At 41.4% G+C, this 22,713-nt stretch overlaps 1 protein-coding gene across 1 annotated transcript in view; it reads left to right on the top strand.

Annotated features, from left to right (window-relative positions):
• The window catches only part of ST8SIA1 (ST8 alpha-N-acetyl-neuraminide alpha-2,8-sialyltransferase 1), a 162,274-nt gene that overhangs the window by 52,923 nt on the left and 86,638 nt on the right, over window positions 1-22,713 (top strand). Inside the window, exon 2 of the mRNA XM_007449374.1 lies at window positions 7,571-7,715. Coding sequence (XP_007449436.1) covers window positions 7,571-7,715 — 145 coding nt within the window. The remainder of the gene's footprint in view (window positions 1-7,570; window positions 7,716-22,713) is intronic.

Here is a 22,713-nt window from a genome sequence, read left to right as displayed (position 1 = left end):
GTGACTCCTGACTTCTATACCTGCTTCAAAGTGGGTAATTTAAGACAAAGATTCCTTTAAGTTAGGGTGAAAACCAACTTCAGGATGGTACAAACCCTGCCTGCCATAATCTCTGCGAAATCTGCCGTTTCCATATTTAGAATAAGGAATTTCTCTGTAGGCCACCAGATTCTTCATTTAAAGAAGAGCCCTCTGTTTATCTTCTACTCTTAATGGAGTGAACGTATAATTTATCATCCAAATAGGGACATGTTTGGGAATGGAAGGGGGGAGGTAACTATTAATAGTTGTATCTGGGCAACAGTCATAACCTAGGATTGTGGGAGGCAAGCAGAATCGAATGGTGCCTGAATATGAAGGAGAATGAAATGAATACTTATTGAAACCATATAATGTGCTAAGGACTTTATATATATTATCCTCTGATGTGGTATATGGGCACGTTTTCAACAGTGAATCTGGAGTTACATTAACCAAGGAGTTAACATATACTAGTCTAACAGGAATTTTAGGAACTCAACTCAGGACAGTTTACAACAAGAGCTATGGATTGAACTGTCTGGAGGAAATGCATTAGATACACATTTTGGCTAAAAGTCAAATGTTAATATCAGTACTTGACTGAATTCAGACATCGCTAGAATAGAAAGAATTTTTTGGAGGCAAGATTAAATCTGAAAACTTGTCTAAAATTTTATAAGTCAAATTTTGCGAGTTTGGCACTGGTGAGGGAAACAGAATTTATCAGTGCCATCCGCTGATGGACCACTCCTGTGGTGCCTGTGCTGCAGGCCTGCAATCCAAAAGGGATGCTCGCTTTAATCACACTAATGTTTAGTGCACAGTGTAAGGAGCTTGGGATTCACCAATCAGCAAATCTTCAAAATCCTGGATCTGCTACTACTGAAAATGTTTACCCACCTATAGCAGTTATTTTGACAAGCTTTTGTCTTTTGGTCTCCGTAGACTGCAAGTGTAAGGAATTTACTTATTCAATTTGAATTTTGATGAGTGAGGACAAAATGTGCGTTGAGGTTCTGTAACACGTTCTTCTTTTCTTCCAGCTTGTAATTTGTTCATCCAGTTGATCAACATTTATTAAGCACCAATTCAGTGTCTTGGCCACCATTTAAGGGGATGGGGACAGAGCAGTGAATAGAAGACAAAAGTCTTTGCCCTCATGGAGTTTAAATTCTGAGACTTGGGGAGACAGACAATAAAAGTATAGGTAAAACATATAAATAGCATAAGTGCTGTTAAGAAGAATAAAGCAGTTAAGGATATGAGGAACTTTCTATTATGACTGGGTCATGATGATTTTTCATGGTGTTGTTTATAGGGTTTTTTATTCTTATGAAATGTTTAGGGGCAGATTGGGTGTTTAACTATTAATCCCACACATGAAGAGTTCCCAACTAGGACTTTTTTTTTTTCCCTGAGCAACTCACTGTCTAAATGGAATTGAATAACTGAAAATTAAATAAAGTTCTTAAGGGTTATGTGTTTAATATTTTGAATGCTAGTATATCAGCTAATTCTACAAAGATTAGAATTTTCATGTAATCTCAACTCTGTTATTCTTCCTTATATTATTGCTTAAAATTTTATAAATATTTGTTGGTAAAAAACTGACGCAGTATTTTTCCTAAGGTTTTATGCTAAGCACACTTAAGATTTCCTTTAACTGACAATTTATTCTCCTCTGTAGTTGGAGATCCTTCATAAATTTTATACATAAAATTAATAGCTTTCACAATAAATTATTGCAACATTTTCCTTTTGAAGTATTAAAGATACATTTATGTTTCACCTGATGGATAGAAATTCAACATAGAAAGCATATAAGGAGATTTTTCACTCCATCTACTTCTAGGCTGCTTATCAGAATTTTAAATTACACATTCAGTTGTAAACAGCAAACTTCAGTGACATTCCCTGTTTATGTTACTAACACCAACACCCTATTTAGAGACTATGATGAAGGAAATGATCACACAGGCGTTTGTCACATACGTGTACAAGGAGGCCAGAAATGGCATTGAATTGGATGTTTAGCTGAGTCTAAAGCTGGAGTGTGACAGCAGAGTTTGACCAAATACTGAGACCAAAGTGAAACTCTCCTTCACCTCTGCTTTCTCAAATTCATTTCTTCCTCAGAAGGGGCACGATAGTGTCAGTCATTGGAGTGACAGCCTCCCAACCTCCTTCATGTCTGGTGACCAAAGTGATGAACATGGCATCCAAGAGAGTTTCAGCAAAGTTCATGCAAAGTTTTAGCAAAGTTCATGCTGATACTGGGCATTGTTAACTGAGTGGTTGGGTTTTCACCCTTATTTGTCTGTTTAGTTTCACCAGACCCTCGGTCTTCCTGGCACAATAAGCCAGTGAGGTCTTCTTGGCTTAGTTGATGTGCATGGCTTTCACTGGGAGGGGATGAGAACCTGAGTGAGCTTTTAGCAAGTGGCTCCCAGCCTTCCTAAATATTTACCTTCATGATGCAATTATAGCATCATTTAGCAGGAGCTCTGCTGAAGCGTGAATTCAGATAATAAAAAGCATTTACATTTTAACTCCAATACTCAACTCACACTTAACTGAAACATAATAATCTGCAGATTTAAACTTGAATATAAAAATGGGTTTACTTTTGCTTTTTTAACTCTGTAATTTTATTGCCTGCCACAAATAATAGGCAGCATTAATGCAAAGCATGAGAAAGGGGGTGGGAACCAAATTTTCTAAACATTCTAAAAGCTGGTATGTGTCTTCTCTCCAGGGTCACCTGCAAGTTGGATGGAGGTAATATTCAATTTTATATCCCCCAAACCTAGCACAGTGTTAGGCAAGCAATCTGTAAAAACCATTACTACTGCTACCACCATGATTACCACTCCTACTGCTGGGAGTGCTATTTCCACTACTGCTTTTGCTTCTGTGGTTGTAGCCCATACAGCTGGTGAGCTCGTGTGGGCCCTTCTCAGGCATGGGGGGTGAACATACTTCTATGTCGTGGTCCCTTTTCAGCCACCCTCCAGACATGCACATGGCAGAAAGAAGATGGGAAGGCACTCTGGATGGAGGGAAAAGTCCAAAAGTTTATAAGAAAAGGACTCCCATATTGCAAATGGTGCTATGATTATTTTGAATTTGCTATAACTCTTAGATTTTTAAAAGTATTAGTACACATGTGACACTTTCTATTTTCTGTCGAGTATTTGGTTTTCCCACTCAGGGTATGATTGCCCTGAGCATGATGATGCTGAGGGAGAACATGTGAATTTGAGTCCATCTAACACACATTTAATTAATAATTAAGCAGACATTTATTAACCTCATGAACTTTTTTCCCCACATCTTTTTTGCGGTATAATTGCTTTACAATGTTGTATTAGTTTCTGCTGTACAACAAAGTGAATCAGCTATATGTATACGTATATCCCCATATCCCCTTCCTCTTGAGCCTCCCTCCCCACCCCCCATCCCATCCCTCTAGGTCATCACAAAGCATCGAGTTGATCTCCTTGTGCTATGCGGCTGCTTCCCACTAGCTATCTGTTTTACATTTGGTAGTGTATATATGTCAATGCTACTCTCTCACTTCGTCCCAGCTTCCCCTTCCCCCCCGTCCTCAAGTCTGTTCTCTACGTCTGCATCTTTATTCGTGCCCTGCCACTAGGTTCATCAGTACTGTTTTTTTTTAGATTCCATATATATGCGTTAGCATATGGTATTTGTTTTTCTCTTTCTGACTTACTTCACTCTGTATGACAGACTCTAGGTCCATCCACCTCACTACAAATAACTCAATTTCGTTCCTTTTTATGGCTGAGTAATATTCCATTGTATATATGTACCACATCTTTTTTATCCATTCATCTGTTGATGGGCATTTAGGTTGCTTCCATGTCCTGGCTATTGTAAACAGTGCTGCAATGAACATTGTGGTACATGTATCTTTTTGAATTACGGTTTTCTCAGGGTATATGCCCAGTAGTGGGATTGCTAGATCATATGGTAATTCTATTTTTAGTTTTTTAAGGAACCTCCATATTGTTCTACATAGAGGCTATCAGTTTACATTCCCACCAACAGTGCAGGAATCTCATGAACTTGACTTGAACAAGTCTCTTGCTCTGAGCTTCAGTTCCATTGTCTGTAAGTTTAAGGTAATGTAATCAGCTCTATCTTAGTCTCTTTGGGGATGAATAGAGGAAGCCAGTGCAAAGTGATATGTAAGCTGCTAGCTTAATAAAGATTAAATGGGGTGTTATTATATGGCTGGGACATATTTTTCTTCTGAATTTCCTGTAGCACTTCGTGCTCAATAGCAAGTTTAGTTTGGTTTGGAGGCGAGAGCTGTGGTCTGGCTGGAAGTAAGTACCAGATACGAAGTAAAAAGACCTGGGAGCAAAATCGTGCCCTACCACTTCACTAGTGACATGCCCCAAGTTAAATTACTGAAAAAAAGAATCCTAAAGCTATGTAGCTCCAAGGTCACTCACTGTGAGAATTAAGTGGGAAAAGATCTAGGAAGGCACCTGGTGTGTTGCAGGTGTTTGGCTGGTGTTTGGAAAGCATTCCTTCAGGAAAGAGAAAGGTAAGGGTGAGTCAAAATGGTCCTGAACAGGCAGCATGCAGAGAGGAAAAAGCATGTCCCGTGATGGCCCTAATACATTTCCTCAGATGTGAATTAGGAATAATAATGATAATAATTCCCTTAATTATCTCTTAGGGTTACTGTAAGGACTAAAAGTGGTAAGGTATCACCAGAAATGGAATAGGGGCTCAAAAATTTACTCACCCCCAAAAGTTGAGAGTCATGCTTAAGATAATTCTCCTCGTTTTTAAAGACAGTCTTAAGCCATGTCTAGTTCTATGTTGACTGACTATAGTACCTAGGATGCTTTTTTTGAGAAACTGTAGGCAATTCACTATAAAACTTTCCTGCTTCTGTTCAGGCTGCCTTTTGGGTAATGAAACACAATAAAAATTACCAAAGATGGAGGAGGCAAGGAAAGAGCAGCTGATGGAACGATGATGTAGAAGCAAGAGTGACGCACATTCTAGCAACTTTGAAGGATGAAAAGGCCATTTTCCCCAGCCCCTCTCCCCCGTCCTTTCCGTTGAAACCTTTGTGAAGGGGAAGCCAGCCAGAAAGCACCAGAGAAAGCACCAGGTGTTGGGAAGAGTTCCAGGCACTGACTCGATTTATTCATCTCTGCAGTGAGGTCAGACTTGTACTACATGCTTCACCTGTGCATTCTCAGGGAATTCTCAGGAACAGTCTCTGAGGCCGTTTCTGAAGCCCAGTAACATTCCTGGGTTATGGAGTCAGTAAGTGGCAGAGCCAATATTTGAACCCAAGTACAGTTGCCCCCAAATCCTCATCCTCAGATTCTGCCTCTGAGGATTCAACCAATAGGTAGATGGAAAGTATTTGGAAAAATTAAAACTTCCAGAAAGTTCTAAGAAGCAAAACTTGAATTTGCCTCACACTGGCCACTATTTACATGGCATTTACATTGTATTTATAGCTATTTACATAACACACTGCATTAGGTAGTGCACTAAAAAGTAATCTAGAGATGATTTAAGGTACATGGGAGAAATTGTGTAGGTTGTCTGCAAACACTGTGCCATTTTATATAAGGGACTTGAGCATCCATGGGGTTTGCTATTGGGGGGTGGTCCTGGAACCAACCTCGAGGAGACCAAGCATGACTGTACTCTATTTCCTCATCCCATCAGCTCTAAGCTTGGGTACCACTCGTGGCCAAAGATATCTCAGCAAGCAGGTCTATTTAGGGGCACCATTCAGAAGTGGTTTATGTCAGCGATTTGTTTTATTGGTTCTTCTAGAAATGGGACTGGGGACTGAGTTCTTTTACTCCTGAAGGCTCAGTGAGGAAATGGAATTGGTTTCTGACAGGCTTTGAATTCGAGGAGAATGTGAAGCTTAGCCTGTAGAATAGTAACATGGCCACCATGTGAGGGGCAAGCAGAGGAGCGCCAGCGAGCCAGCCCAGGACAAGGGGAGGAGACCCAGGAGACCCTGGTGTTTCAGACACAAAGAGAGTGAGGAGACCTTCGCCAAGTCCCGGTGCTCAGCTGTGTCCCACACTACTGGGAGATCAGACAAAATGGGAACTGGAAAGGCCCGCAATTTACCAGTTGAAAGGCAGGTTGCTTCACCGGTGCCTGAAATCACATCCTTCATCTCATTCTGTTTCTATTTAAAAGGATTTCCCAGGGGTGGTTCTTTGATCACGCCCTCAGTTTGGGGGAATGTGCACCCTCTTTGGGGCTGCTCTGTGTATTCCCTACTCTGTACAGGTCACGTAAAGTCCGTGGGCCCCAAATGTAACCATCTGATTGTTAAATCACCATGAAGATGCATTAGCCATCCAAGCCTTTTCTGCACTTGGATGTTTAAATCCATCAATCTGTAATTATAATGATTATTTTTGCCTTTGGACATATTTCAACTGCATGTGAGAGCTGATGTTTTTCTTTCTTTTTGTTTAGTTATATCAATTTCAGGAGTACAGCATTATAATTTAACATCTGCATACACTACAAATTGGTCACCACCATGTGTCTAGTTACCATCCATCACCAGACAGTTGACCCCTTCACCCAATTTCTCCCACCCCCAACCTCCTTCCCTTCTGGTAACCACTAATCTGGTCTCCGCAACTATGAGTTTGTTTTTGTTTTGTTTTGTTTTGTTTTCTTATATTCCACATATGAGTGAAATCAGGCAGTCTTTCTCTATCTGATTTATGTCACTTAGCATAATACCTTCAAGGGTCATCCACGTTGTCAAAAATGGCAGGATTTCATTCTTTTTCATGCCCAAGTAGTATTCCATGGTGTATATATAACACATCTTCTTTACCATTCATTCATAAATGGACACTTAGGTTGATTTTATATCTTGGCTAGTGTAAATTCAGTTGATCTTTGAACAACATGGGCTTGAACTGCACAGGTTCACTTATACATGGACTTTTCCAATAAATACATACAGTACTGCACAATCTGAGGTTGGTTGAATCCATGGAGGCAGAACTTCAGATACAGAGGGTCGATTATGGGACTTGAGCATCTGTGGATTTTGGTATCTGAGGCAGGTCCTGGAACCAATTCCCTGCAGATACCCAGGGACAACTGTAATGCTGCAGTGAACATGGGGGTGCATATACCTTTTTAAATAAGTGTTTTTGTGTTCTTGTGATAAATACCCAGAAGTGGAATAGCTGGGTCACATGGTAGTTCTAGTCTTAATTTTCTGTGGGGTCTCCATACTGTTTTCCATAGTGCCTGCACCAATTTACAGTCCTACCAGCTGATGTATATTTTTTAACTTTTTTAAAATTATGAAATATTCCAGTCATGCATTCTGATGGCTGAGAGAATGAATTAATAGTAGTCTAATCACCCTGGAGACACAGATGCTTTTGTGAGCTGGCACTGAAGTAAGGCTGCACATCTCTGTGGGAATGACAAGTGAATGAGTCTGCTGCTCACTTAACCTGCTGTTCTTTTCTCTCTCTGTTTTCTCTCCTAGGAAACAGATGGAAGACTGCTGTGACCCTGCCCATCTCTTTGCTATGACTAAAATGAATTCCCCCATGGGGAAGAGCATGTGGTACGATGGGGAGTTTTTATACTCATTCACCATTGACAATTCAACTTACTCTCTCTTCCCCCAGGTTAGTACAGAGTTTGTTGCCTTTCAATATAGTCTCTTCTATGTCTTGATATCATAGGAAAGGGATAATTGATTTTGCCTAACTAATCAGATCTACTTCTTTTCATCTTCTTACTTTTCTGAATTATAAATGCTTCCTTTTATACTGTCATTTTCTCGTGAAGAAATCAAATAATGTTGTGATGCAGGGGCAGCAGTAGGATATTACAGAGTTAACAGATTTCCTAGCCCTTCTGATTTGAGTCATATGAGACTGAAGAAAGCAAGCAGAGAAGGAAGCAAGATCAGAGAATTGTGGAATTCCAGTGTTTTGAGGTTGGCTCTGGCATGATCTTGAAGATTTGCAACACTGGAATGTTTTCTTAGGGCTGATACTCAGGGAGTGGGGACCATATGGTCAGGAGTTGCTCCTTAGAGCTTGTGAATCTTAACCCTGTGGTTAGATTACTGCTATAAAGTGTAGGAGTGGTGGAGATGGAGAGAAAGTATTTGACCACTTTTGAAGTGGTCTGAATCAAGCTTTGCTTCCTTAATGTTTTTCTTTGTGGTTTCCTAAGCATTGAAATCAAATGTTTTACTAAAATATATCTATGTAGCTAGTGGGGGGGGGAAAGGAAGTCTTTATTTCTAGGGAGCCGTAGTTGGAGATGGGAAGTGGATCTTAGGTGAAATTGCCATTAGGGAGAAATTGAGAAATGAATCTCGGCTTCCCCAAGTCTTCACGCTACTCTTGGTTTGGCCAGATGATTGTGCAGAAAGAGAATTTATAGTCAGAGGTGGAAAACATATATCTGTATTAATAGCAAAGATTCTTCAGAGGAGGTATATTATAAAGTTTGAGGCACAGGCAGTACCAGATCCAAAGTCACATGCTCTATGAAATAGCTCCCATTTGCTAGTTCAATTTTAGGTGTTTTCATCCAATTTAACGGTTTTAGAGTATGTATAATGATGCAGTTAAAAAACTTTATTTTAAAAGAGGAAATAGAAGGTTTAATTCATGGCCAGCATCCTTGTGCTTTTTCTCTCTTCTTCATTTGCCCTTGGGAGCCTTCCTTATGTCAAAGGAAATGATTAACAGTCATAAAATGTAGGATTGAATTTTGTCTCCATCTCTTCCTAACTAAATGCCTTGCTAAGTCACCTAACTCTTCTGAGGTTCAGCTTTCTCATTTGTGCAGTGGCGAGAGCAGTACCTGTCCACTCACAGAGCTGAGGTCAAGGACATGTCATATAATGCATGTCCAGGTATGCTGTAAACTACAAAGCATTATGTAAATGTTTTAGGTTTATTAATGTTGTCGTGGTTCATATACTGCATCTTTAGACAGAGGAATGAAGAATATAATTGCCTTAGTCAGAAATCTTCCTAGGTGTTGCACAGGCTCCGGATGCGCAGGCTCAGCGGCCATGGCTCACGGGCCCAGATGCTCCACGGCACGTGGGATCTTCCCGGACAGGGGCACGAACCCGTGTCCCCTGCATTGGCAGGCGGACTCTCAACCACTGCGCCACCAGGGAAGCCCTTCCTAGGTGTTTTTAGCGGAAGGATATTTCATGTTGGGCATTAGGCACTTAAAAAATCGTTAGGCAAATAGAGGAGTGGGAGTCAAGAGGTGGCTCCTGGAATTACTTAGCCCAAGAACTTTACTGCCATAACTGTGGTTTAGGGATTAGAAAACCACCATGGCCACTGCCATTAGCAGAAATAGGGCCAGGAAGATGGGTTTCAACTCACCTCCTCCCTCCAAATCTCCCTCAAGTGCATCTAGTGGGTAAGATTAATTTACATCAGAACACTAGTTGCAAAGAAGTCCAGGAGGGGCAGTTTTTAAAGCAATCAAGCTTTAGCAGGAAGCTAGAAGAAGGGTGGAATTGAGGTTGAGTAAGCCAATTCACAGCATCTTCTTTGTACAAACACTGATATCAACTCGCTATGAAATGAAGAAGAGATAAGGAAGCAATCTCCTTTAACAGCTCATCAAATAGAAAAGATTTTAAAGAAACCCCAAGTAGGATTTTATAGACAAGGGCTTTCAGTCATACTGACTTTGTGCTAGAAAACAGATTTGAAGAGAAGAAATGATTAAAGAAATACAAACTAACTTCCCATCTTATCCGTTAAGTTGCAGCAGTAAGATAGCAGGAAACATTTTCTTTTTCAAGTGTGTGCACATGAATTTTGTGTCTCTGTGTGCCAGCTGCAAGACCAAGGAACCATCCCTGAATAATAAAGGAAAAATGCTTTTTTCTTAGAAAGTGAAAGTCATCACATCACTATGTGTGTGCACAGTCATTACAAAGGGCTGAACCAATTCAATGGGTAGACTTGAAAAAAGGTTACGTGTGTATTCTTCTGAAGAGATTCTGAAATGACTAATTAATTTATAGAAATCCTGGAGAATCAGTTTGCATCAAAAGGTGTCTATCCCTGGGCCCTCTTATTTCTCAGTGAAAGATTTCTAGCTTGTTATCAGGAAGCTAAGTTGTCAGTTAATTGTTAGGCTTCATTCATGCTCCCTGTGGGAAGAAAGTGGTGTGTGCTGATTGGGCAGAAATGCAGGTGAGTGAGCTGGGCTCCATGTTGTCAGTTGAACAAAGCGTCCCTCCACTCCCTGTTTCAGCAAGATAATGCTAAATCACTCCTTTGCTAACTCAGATGTATAACTTTATATCACACTTCTAATTATATATTTTAATGTATTTAGTTTAATTATATATTATACTTCTCCCCTAAATGCCCCATATATGTCAGCTGTCATTATTATTGGTATTACTCCTTTGCCTATTTTAATCACTGCTTTTGTTGTTGTTGCCAAGATGCAATCCAAGATTCTGTGTGTGATGTGGAAAGTTAACAGGTCCTGAATCAAGGCTGGAGCGTCCACAAGGGCCCTAGTGAGATGCTGTATACTTTGTAATTACAGTTAGTTGCTTCTTATTTGGATCTCCTATGACTTCCCGTGGCTTTATTATCAAATTTATTCAATTCTGCCTCCTATGCGGTTATTTGCGTAATCACCTATCACAGTTTTCTAAAAGTCTTTATCTGCTGATCTCAATACCATCTTGTGAGCTTTTGAGGAAACTCATTTTTGTGCCTCGTGCAGTGCTTTGCTCTTAATAAAGATGCTCATTTCCAGCTGCTCTCCCTGCTTATGTATGTCCCACCTGGGCTGGACCACTGCTGTGCCCTGGCTTGAACTATAGGAGACCAAGCAGGACAGTTTGATGCAGCTGTTTTCAAATGGCTCTATAAATGTATTTTGGTGAAATATTTGTTGAATATTACTAGGCATGAAGGGCCGAATTTTAATCCTCATATAGGTTTTCTAGAATATGCAGTGCATGTGTGTGTGTGTTTGGAGGGGACAGTGTGATGGTAGGTGTTCCCACTTTGAGAATACTTGAGGATACCTCCATCCCCTAGGCTGGGATAAGCTCTTTCCTGCTCTGCCTCTCCCTTTGAAGCCTACATGGTCCCACATTTGTATATAATACTGAATAAATGCTGTTTTGGCCTAAGACATATTTTTACCCAGAAAGAGCATAAATTTCCTTGGCAATGAGTGAGGGAGTAGCCGGAATGTTAGAAACCACAACTGTGTTGATATAATTTAATAAATATTTTCTTTGGTGTAATAAATATATGGTCGGCCCACCATTCTCTTACATTGTGCTGGATAGTCACATGAAATACATCACAAACTAGACAAGTCATTTTTCCTCAAAGTATCTACCCAAGGCCATATGTAAAGAATCACAAAATATCATTAATGCACCACAGACAGACATTTCCAGCTGCTCTGGTCGACATAAACTCCCTGACATCTTCCACTTGGCGTGGACCCACAATGGCCTTGGCCCAGGGGGAACCCAGCAGGGTATTTTGAAGTAGTTTTGTCAAAATGACTTTGTTAGAATGAAAATACACATTTTTTTTTTTTTCACAGTAATGTGCTTAATAGAATCCTCTGAGCTCCTGGGTATCCCCGAGTCTCAGAGCAGTTTTTTTCTCCTAACGAAATTTAGATTCTACTATATAATCTACATCATTTGGTAGCTTGCTTTTGTACTTACCAATATGATTGTAATCATTTTCCAAACATATACCTTTTCGACTAGAAGGAAACTGAGGGGACTGTTTGGTGGGCATAGATCCTTGCCAAGCCTGTGTTGGTTCATGTTGTCAGACTTGTGTTTGGCTGAGACCTGACACAGGAGCTTAACCAAATAGGTATTTATTTATCTCAAGCAATAGTTAGGAATTAGGAGGTGAGTAGCTTAGAGCTAGATGGTGGCTACACAGCGCCATCAAGTTCCCAGGCTCCTGCTTGAGCATCTTTTGCTGATGACCAAGGAACCTTCTAGTTTTGATCCAGGATCCCAGTAGAACAGAGAGGAAACAGAAGAGGAAATCTGGACAGACTCCTGCTGATGTGTCAGTGGCCAGGACTGAATCTCATGGGTGTGTCTAGCTGCAAGAGAGGCTGGGAAATTTCAGTATTTCAGCTGTAAGGCAAATGCACTCCGTGTGCTGACCTGGACAACTGCCTGCCTTAGTTTCTTCACAGGTTATCTCACTCTGTCCTTACAGCAACTCTGTGTGGTTGTTACTCTGGTCTTCATTTCATGGGTGAAACTGAGACTGAGGAGGGTTAAATATCTTATTCAAGGCTCTAGAGCTCGCAGGTGGAGGGCTGGCATGTAAAACGTGGCCTGTCTGATTTCCAAAGTATTATTATTATTTTTTTTAATTAATTAATTAAATAATTTTTGGCTGCATTGGGTCTTTGTTGCTGCGTGTGGGCTTTCTCTAGTTGTGGTGAGTGAGAGCTACTCTTCGTTGCAGTGTGTGGGCTTCTCACTGTGGTAGCTTCTCTTGTGGAGCACGGGCTCTAAGTGTGTAGGCTTCAGTAGTTGTGGCACTTGGCTCAGTAGTTGTGGCATACGGGCTTAGTTGCTCCGTGGCATGTGGGATCTTCCCGGACCAGGGCTCGAACCTGTGTCCCCTGCAATGGCAGGAGGATTCTTAACTGCTGCGCCACAAGGGAAGTCCCCCAAAGTGTTATTGTTTATTATCTTGTTTCTATTTTTTTCTTTAAAAGTCATGGGTTCTGATGGATTCATTGTTAATTTTTATCACTCCATCACCTTGAAACCATTTTAAGGTTTTTGCTTCCCTTATATAAATATTCTTAGAGGAAATGGAGAAATTCTTTCGTAGCTATCTGAGAGGAAAAAAAATAGAGTACAGATATGCAGGCTCTAGGATCCTGTACAGCACTGTAGTTGCCTTTGACTTTGAGTGCCCCAGTGGCCCACTTTGGAAGGAGAAATAAGACCAGTTCCAACTGGTTTCTATTTTGGTTTCTATTAAATGGGCTCTGGACCCAAATCCAATGTGTGTGTGTGTGTGGAGACTGTATGGAGACTTTCCCATACCACCAAGCACTTCTCAGACACCAGCTGGGAGTCTTACAATTCACCTCAATTCTGACACTACCTACCCGGAGTTAGCATCAGATTCCACAGGTAAAGGACTCAGTCCCACAAGACCACGCTGCACTTCAGACATCAGTCATGAGCCCAGGTTATTGTACTTTTGACCGACTGGCTACAAATGGGAAGTTCCAGTGACTCCCCCCAACTCAGGATGCCAATCACAAATCCGAGTTGTCACCTGTACTTCTGACCGACTGGCTGTAAATCAGAGGTTTCCACGACCTCCTTCTTGGGTTCTATTAATTTGCTAGAATGGCTTACAGAACTCAGGAAACCCGTTTACTCACTAGATTACTGATTTATTACAAAGGATATTAAAGGATACAGATCAACAGCCTGATGAAGAGACACATAGGGTGAGGTCCCCAACAAAGGAGCTTCTGTTCTCCTGGACCTTGGGGCCCTGCTTCGTGGCAAGTGCAAGTGCCCTGTTTCCCCAACCTGGAAGCTCTCTGAACCCCATCCTTTGGGTGTTTTATGGAGGCTTCATTATGTCAGCATGATTGATTAACTCCTTGACCATTGGTGCTTGATTCAACCTGTAACCCCTCTCCTCTCCCTGGAGATCGGGGGGGTGGGACTGAAAGTTCCAACCCTCTGTTCATGATTGGTTCCCCTGACAACCAGCCCCCATCCTTAGATGGTTTCCAAAAGTCACTTACATTAACATCAACCCAGATGTGGTGTGAAGGGGCTTGTTATCCACAACAAGACACCATTTTCACCTTTATGGCTCTGAAGAATTTTCAGGAACTGAGGACAAGAGACCAAATATTATAAAACATGTTCCCTTTGCTCTTATTGTTCAGGAAAATTCCGAGGGTTTTGGGAGCTGTAAGTCAGGAACTGGGCATGAAGACCAAATATATTTGGGAAACATATTTTTGTCATCTGAATGTTCCTTATAAATCACAGCATCGCATCTGTGATAGAGAAATCCAGGTTCTCAAAGGAAAGCAAATTATTCTTTGAACATTGCTTCTATATTATAGAAATCCAAAACATGATCCCGCTACCATTAAATAATTCAGAGCATTTACTCCTCTCATCCTTGGTTAAATGGCAACGTTAGAGAAATATGTAGGGAATGGAGTCTACAGATCTGGGTTTTAGACCTGGCTTTCTATGATGACATTTGTGATCCCAGGCAAGTCATGTCATCCAGGCTATTCTCAGCCTGAATTTATAATTTTCAGTTCGGGACTAATAATACCTGGTGTTTGTATTTCAGTGTTATTATGAGACACCAAGTTAAAATGAGATTAGGGGTGTAAAAGTGCTTTGTAATGAATGCAGTGTGCAAACATATAATAATGTTACTTTTATTATCTGCTTAAGCATTTATGGCATGTAAGCATTTCTTAGGCATTTTGGGAACCAATGGGGGGGAAAACTCTAGAAAAGTGGTCAAATCAATTTTCCATGCTGGTGAGTGGTGAGAAGAGATAAATCTGTTGAGTCTGGGATTTAGGGAAGTATAAATTAGTTATGGAGAATGCCTCAGGCTGTGCCAATTGGACATTTGTATCATTATAGTTGGATAATAATTATGGTACGCTGAAAGTGCAATGTAAGATACATTATTAATTTCTAGTGAATTAAGATTGTGTATCTTGACAGTGGATTAGTAGCCTCTATTCCTCCCATTGTCCCGTAACTGAGCAGACGAGGAGAGTGGGTCATCACAGGACTTCCAAATACCTGTTATCCTCGGAGGAAAGGAAGGCACACGATTAGAAGTTAGTTGCCCCACGGAGTAGTTGAGAGTAAACTGTAAGACGCCTTTGTCTTTCAAACTTAGAAATAATTACAAATTAAGACCTTTCTCTAATGAAAATTGTCACAGGTTGTCTACGGTTGAGAACAAAATGAAAATGAGTTGTAAGGAATGGTGTGTCTCTCCATGGTGCGGACCTTTCTAAAATATGTGACAGTGTGTAAAATTTAGTACAAAGACTGATTATGGCTCAGGCTTAAAGCTTCCTGCGAACAACTGAAAAGGTTGCATGACACCAATTACCACTGAGTCAAATCTCATCCCATAGGTCTGATGGGAGTGATAACTCTTTTCAGGAGGTGTTAATGTTCCGCAGAACATTTTCTTCTTGGATTTGGTTCACATGACAGGGTGTTTTCCTGGAGAAAAAGCTGGTATATCTTTGTTTTCCTTCAGTTGGTTTCTTCATCTTGGTCCTGCTTACTGGCAAATGTCCAAGTGTAGAAAGGCATTTCTGTCTGATTTTGACTTCGTTTTGAGCTTTTGTTTTCATACCAGGAGGCCTCTGCTCTTGATATGCTCATTTATACTCCTTAAGTCTATTAGAGATCTCTTAACTGCATAAAGATACATTTGATTAACTTAGATCATATCAACATTGAATTTTCTCTGGCTTAATTAATTTGGTCAGGGAATAAAAAGATACAAAATGAGTATAGAGAACATGAGTATAGAGAACATTTTCTTAATGTTTGTATTTGTTCAAGTCAATTTACTCTCCTTCTTCTGCTAATTGGCCTGTAATCTTTGGGCCCCATGGGAGCTGGCACAATATTCTTGTCATCCCTCATGGCCTGACATATCCTCTCATCTGTAGGGTCAGAAATTCTGGGTGAAGGAGGGTTGGGATGGGGATAGGATAGGGAAGTTAATTTGGCTGTGGAGAGTAAAAGGTGGTCTAGCTAGTAGCCAGGAAGGGTTATCAGGATTCTCACCCTAGGTAACTGTTTGCAGTAACCAGAATATAATAAGGAGTAAAAGAAAGCTAACTACTGTATGGTATCACTTATATGCGGAATCTAAAATATGACACAAATGAACTTATCTACGAAACAGGAACAAACTCACAGACATAGAGAACAGACCTGTGGCTGTCACAGGTGGGGGGAGTGGGGGAGGGGTGGAGTGGGAATTTGGGATTAGAAGATGCAAACTATTATTATATATAGGGTAGATAAACAACGAGATCCTACTGGATAGCACAGGGAGCTATACACAATATCCTGTGATAAACCATAATGGAAAATAATATGAAAAAGAATGTATATACACGTATAACTGAATCACTTTGCTCTACAGTAGAGATTAACACAACATTGTAAATCAACTATACTTCAATAAAATAAATTAAAAAGAAAAGAAAACAAACTGATGGTTACCAAAGGGGAAAGGGGGGAGGGAGGGATAAGTTAGGAGTTTCGGATTAACGTATACACACTACTATATGTAAAATAGATAACCAACAAGGACCTATTGTATAGCATAGGGAACTATATTTCATATCTTATGATAACCTATAATGAAAAGAATCTGAGAAAGAATAGATATATATGTATGTGTATAACTGCATCAATTTGCTGTACACCTGAAAGTAACAAAACACTGTAAATCAACTCCTTCAATTAAAAAAAGAAGAAAAAAAACGATGTGCCAATAGTGTGCAAAACTCAGGCATGAAGATTGGGGGAGGGTGGAGCTATACCCAGAGAGCCAGATTAAACAGTCATTGATTTCAGGTTCCCAGCCACTAGGCTGGAGGTTTTGGCAACTGGCAGCTTTGGGGCGGTACTGGCCAGAGGAAGGCAGGGTTCCATCCTTCTGGAGGCTTGGAAAGCTGATCATTTAATCCAGTCAGGGACTCAGGGAACAAGGTGGAAGTTTCCAGCCTGGGGGTCAAAATTAGGCACCTTTTTTTTTTTTTTTTTTTTCCCCTCGGTACGCGGGCCTCTCACTGTTGTGGCCTCTCCCGTTGCGGAGCACAGGCTCCGGATGCGCAGGCTAAGCGGTCGTGGCTCACGGGCCCAGCCGCTCCGCGTCATGTGGGATCTTCCCGGACCGGGGCACGAACCCGCGTCCCCTGCATCGGCAGGTGGACTCTCAACCACCAGGGAAGCCCCAGGCACCATTTTTGAGAACAAGGTGGAAGGACCTTTCTGGAACTGAGTCTGAGCTGGGCACCAGGAATCTGGAAGGGCAACCTGGGGCAGTGTTTTGAAAATAAGACAGAAGCCAAGTTACCAGAGCCATACCCGAAGGCCAGGGTCAGAAGACCGCAGGTGTAACTTGATGGTGATTCCCACAGCTTTGGGTGGCCACTCCCCCAAATCATCCCCCTGAAGCCAGAGCTGATCCACATTTCCCAGGGCTCAGGCCAAATCTGCAGTGGCCCCGATGTGGGTTCAGGCTGAGAATTAGGCCTGATAAAGAAGAATTTTTAAGACAAAAGTGTTAGGTACTTATCCTTTCCTGTGTCACCTCTATGGAGGCTGACAGGACAGAGGGCGCAGAAGCTAAGTGAAGGAGAGAATCTGGGCAAATTGTTAATTAAGGCAATATGTTAGCAACTTGTCAGAAAAATAGGTGAGCGGATAAGTGTGGTGGAGAAATTCAGGATAGCGTGTGGGTGTGCTGTCTGTAATGGAAACAGAAGTGCTTTTTGAGGGTAACCAACGTTTTATACTCTGAAAACTATTTTTCACAAACTTTTTCTTGCCGAGTTTTATTTTTCCTGTCTACCGAGACTCAGAGTTTTAACTCTTTACTAAGAAAAAAAAAAAAAGGTGCTGAGAAAAAGACAATAGCAAATTAAATTCATTCAGTAGTGTCTTTACTTGAGGTGGTCTGCTGTTAATAAAGCACTGGCTAGCAGCTCCTTATAAGTATATGATTATTTTGCTTAAATTTTTCTCTCCCTAGGGTTTGGTCTACTCTGCTTTTATATACATTTTGGGTCTTATCTACTATTCAGATGATAGCACATTCACAAAGTATTGTTAATTTTGGAGCCATAAAACGTATACCTTTCCTAATTGCTTTTTCTTGTTAAAGCCTGACATAGACTTTGACTGTAACGCACAAGGTGATTAAGAACTGAAGTAACTACAGTTGGCAGGAGCTTCCAGATGAGATGGGGATTATTGGAGGACTTCTTCAAACCCAAAGGACAGTGATACGTATGGACTCAAGAAAAAATATAGTACTTCTTTGTGTTTTTATAAAATAAGCTTTAATCTTAATTTTATTAGTATTTACTTGTTTATTTGCAAGTATCTGTTGGTCCTGTTCAAATGTGATTTTTTAAATTGAGGTATAGTTGATTTACAATATCATGTTAGTTACAGGTATATAGCACAGAGATTCAGTTATACATACATATATATATATATACATACACATATTCTTTTTCAGATTCTTTTCTCTTATTACAAAACATTGAGTATAGTTCCTTTTGCTATACAGTATGTCCATGTTGGTTATTTAAAAAATATAGTACTTCTATATGATCCATAAAATTTAGTACAAATCAAGAATCAATAAAATATAGTCAGAGTTGAGTTAAAATTAAAATAAGACTCTGATGAACCAGAAATTCCCTTTCACATGTGTTGGACTTGCCACCAAAATAAATATGCCCTGCAGCCAGCGAAACTATGCTTTCCTGAAATTTTGGTGATTCTCTATAAAATGAGTTCACCCGTTCATTCATCAAGCATTTATTAAGCACTTTGTGCTGTGTACTAGGGACAGTGCTAATTCTGGGGAGGTAGTGGTGAGTAAAGACAGACCCATTCTCTCCCCCCACTGGGTACTGTCTTCAGTGTCCCAGAGGTTCCTTACCTTCCACATGTTCAAAATTAAATGCCCTCCCTCCCCAGCCGGCTTCTCTTCTCTGTTTCCTGCCTCAGGTAATGATACTATAGCTGACACCTGGGTCTTATGTTTGAATCTGTCCTCTGTACTAACCACTTCCCCAATGCAGTTTTATTTTGTAAATATCTCTTGACTCCATCCCCTCTTCCCTGACCTCTCTGCCACTGTGGTAGTTCAGAGTTTATCCTCTGTTATATGGGCTCATTCAAGAACTTTCTGACAGGTTTCACTCTTATGAACTTGCCTCCCTGCAACGCCCTCCACCCACCCTGCTGCCAACGGCTGTCATTATAAAACGTAAATCTGGGCTTCCCTGGTGGCGCAGTGGTTGAGAGTCTGCCTGCCGATGCAGGGGTCACGGGTTCGTGCCCCGGTCCGGGAGGATCCCACATGCCGCGGAGTGGCTGGGCCCGTGAGCCATGGCCGCTGAGCCTGCGCTTCCAGAGCCTGTGCTCCGCAACGGGAGAGGCCACAACAGTGAGAGGCCCGTGTACAGTAAAAAACAAACAAACAAAAAAACGTAAATCTGTTTGTGTAATTTCTCTTAGGTCGCTCCTCTGCCTGCCGTGTACACAAGAGCAAGTGGCCAAACGGCACACTCACCAAGTCTGCTGGGTCAGTGTCAGTGGAGGAATCTCACAGAGAAGGCCAAGTAGCAGCTGGCAGATACTCTGCTGCCTTTTCATAATTACAAATGATGAGATCCTAGACTTTCTGGACTCCAGGAGAGGGACCCTTAAACTAGGCAGACATATTAGTCGTCTAATTAGGTGTGTGTGATTCAAAGTCTGTGATATTAAAGTATTAAGATACGGCAGAGCCTTGCCTTTGGTCTGGTTTATCAGCTCAGTGCTTGTGGGTGATGGAAAGCCCTCTGCAGTCATGATTGGCAGCTAGAGGACAAGCGTTGCAGACACAGGTGAATGACATAGCTTGCCAGAAAAGGATTTATCAATCAGCTCATGGTTCGGCAAGAGCTAGCCTCTTCCCTGGCATGATGGGAGGGCTGGGATCCCGGTCTTGCTATTGGTCAGGATTGAGGGCCTTCAGCGCCTGACCACTGCTGGTCTCCATGGAACTTTATCGGAGGCCACTTCCTTTTCTGCACCACAGGGGATCAGTCTTGGTCAAGTTAACCCTGCCTGATTACCACCTACAGGATAAAGTTCAAACTTCATATGGGGGCACACAGGCCTTCAATATCTGAACTCTCGGAGAATATAAAATAATATAAGCTTAGTAATAGCCGTCCACCTTCTTTCCCCTGCTTCTCATTACTTTATACAGTTAGTTGATCCTTAAACAACACGGGTTTAAGGATGGGTCCATTTATATACAGATTTTTTCCAAAGGTAAGTACTAAAGTACTGTCCCATCTGCCGTGGGTTGAATCATGGGTTCAGAACCATGAATACAGAGGAACGAGTATAAGAAGGGCTGATTATAATTTAACGTGAGAATTTCTGACTGTGTGGAGAGTCGGGGTGCCTCATCCCCCCACTGTTCAAAGGTCAGCTGTACTCTGTAATTACCACATGACTTGCATTTCCCCCCAAAAGTTGTGCTTTTTTATTCCCTCTGCCCAGAATATTCTTCCTTTCCTTGTCTGATGAATTCTTATTTTTCAAGATCCAGCTAAAGCATCTTCATGTCTGTATAACCGTCCCAGTTCCCTCTCCCAAATCTCCACTGCCTGCCATATCAACTAAAAATCTGTCCTCTGCCCCCCCCCCCAAATTTGTGTATATATCTGTTACTATACTATCGAATAGCAGTGATTTGTTCACGTGCTTTCTGCGCGCCAGACTGTGAGCTCCTTGAAGGCAGCACCTAGACAGGGCCTGGCGCGTAGCATAGCAGGTGGTAAATGAAAACGAGCTGAATGAACAATAGAATGGATAGCTATTCTTCCAAAGCCTTTGCAACCACATGACAGCAACCTCGTTCTTTTGGAAGGAGATGCTGCCTGTGCTAGAAGGACCCAAGATCATTCCCACGAAGGCTACAGCACTGGGAGAAGGAAAGGGTGTGGGATGGTGTGTCTGAGATCACCTTCTTAGTGTTCAGAATTTCATCCTAGTCTCGAGTTTTAAAGTGAGCCACAGTATTGGTGCTGGACATGTATGTAGTTGTTATTTTGGTTTTGTTTGTTTTGCTATTATTATTAATCACTTTTCAAACACATTATTCCTGAGAAATTGTTACCGGGTAGTGCTGAAGGACATTTTGATGTTTGTGAAGATCGTTTCTCTCTCTTTATTCCTTATTTTCCACCATTGCCTCTGCCATCCTATTCCAGATGGCAGTGGCCTCTTGCCTAGAATTTTTCTGTAGTCTCTTATTGGCCTTCTTGTATCTAATTTGGCCTCCTCACCGGTCTGTTTCCACATTGCAGCCTGAGTTATTGTTTTAGAATGCAGATCAGATTATGCCATCACATTGCTTAAAATCCTTGATTAGCTTCCCATTGATTTCAGGATAAGACAGCCTTCTTAGGCCCACAAGAAGACCCTGGTCTGGTCCCTGCCTGGGGCTCCAGCATCAGTTTCCACAGTGTTCTCTTCCACCCTTTACACTTCACCTTCTTGGCCTGCTTTCAGTTCCTCATAAACACTAAGCTCTGTCTTTATATAGAGCTTCTTGACCCTCTCTCCCTTTTCCCCAGGAGACTCTTGTCTCCTCTTTTCTAGTTCACTTATGTTAATACCTTGGATCTTGTTTGAGTATCATTTCCTCTCAGATTAAGTAATCCACCACAGAATGATTATAACACAATAAAGTCTCTCCCTTGGTATGTCTGAAATAGCTGTGAGAGTATATTAGGAGATTTCCACTCTGTTTTTCTTATGGAAATGGATGAATCCTTACTCAGTTGCTAACTTTTATTGATAATGACCCAAGTTGTTAGGGCACACTGTACCAGTGAACCTGGTACAGTTTTTCTGGTGAGAAATTTTGCAGTGCATATCAAAAGCCTTAAATATGTGCTTCTTATCTGACCCAGCGATTCCACATCTAAGGATTTACCGTAAAATAACTGATCAAGTTCGCAAGGTTGTATGTATCAGGTCAGTAACAGCATGAGGAATTCTGCGTGGAATGGGTTAGGGATGGCAGTCTTGCTGAAAAGTGGTCTTGAAGAGGCTCTTGCACAGAACTTTACATAAAATTAAGCCAACCTGATTGTTTATACCAAAGGAGAAAATAGAGTGGGCTCATCCCTCCCTCCCCATCCACCTTCCTGGATTTGCCACAATCCAAAGATGTTATATAGCAGTGTTGTTTATCCTAGTGAAAAATTGGCAACCACCTAAAATATTCACAGTAAGGAATCGATTAAATTATGAGCCACCTATCCAGCCAAATAGAATGAGGGTATTAAAACAATGGTGGAGGGCCTCCCTGGTGGTGCAGTGGTTGGGAGTCCGCCTGCCGATGCAGGGGACGCGGGTTCGTGCCCCGGTCCGGGAAGATCCCACATGCCGCGGAGCGGCTGGGCCCGTGAGCCATGGCCGCTGAGCTTGTGCGTCCGGCAACGGGAGAGGCCACGACAGTGAGAGGCCCACGTATCGCAAAAAAACAAAACAAAACAAAAAAACAATGGTGGAAAGATGCGCATCACATCTTGTTAAATAAACATGCATGTTGCGACAGCAAGGATAAGATCATCGCATTTTGGTTAGAAAACAAATGTTTAGGATGAGACTATCTGAATATGACTTAATATTATTTTAAACTGATATTAGGGAGACTTTTCAAAAAACCTTTGATCTGTTGTCTCTTTGAATCCTGAATTTTTCACAAACTGCCTTCTAAAAGGACCTCTTTCTTTAGGTCCTGGAAAGGG

This window comes from Lipotes vexillifer, unplaced genomic scaffold (assembly GCF_000442215.2).
Source record: "Lipotes vexillifer unplaced genomic scaffold, Lipotes_vexillifer_v1.1 scaffold135, whole genome shotgun sequence".
Lineage (NCBI taxonomy): Eukaryota > Metazoa > Chordata > Mammalia > Artiodactyla > Lipotidae > Lipotes > Lipotes vexillifer.
The sequence above is the reverse complement of the archived record's forward strand: the minus strand, read 5'-3'. Positions and strand labels throughout refer to the sequence as shown.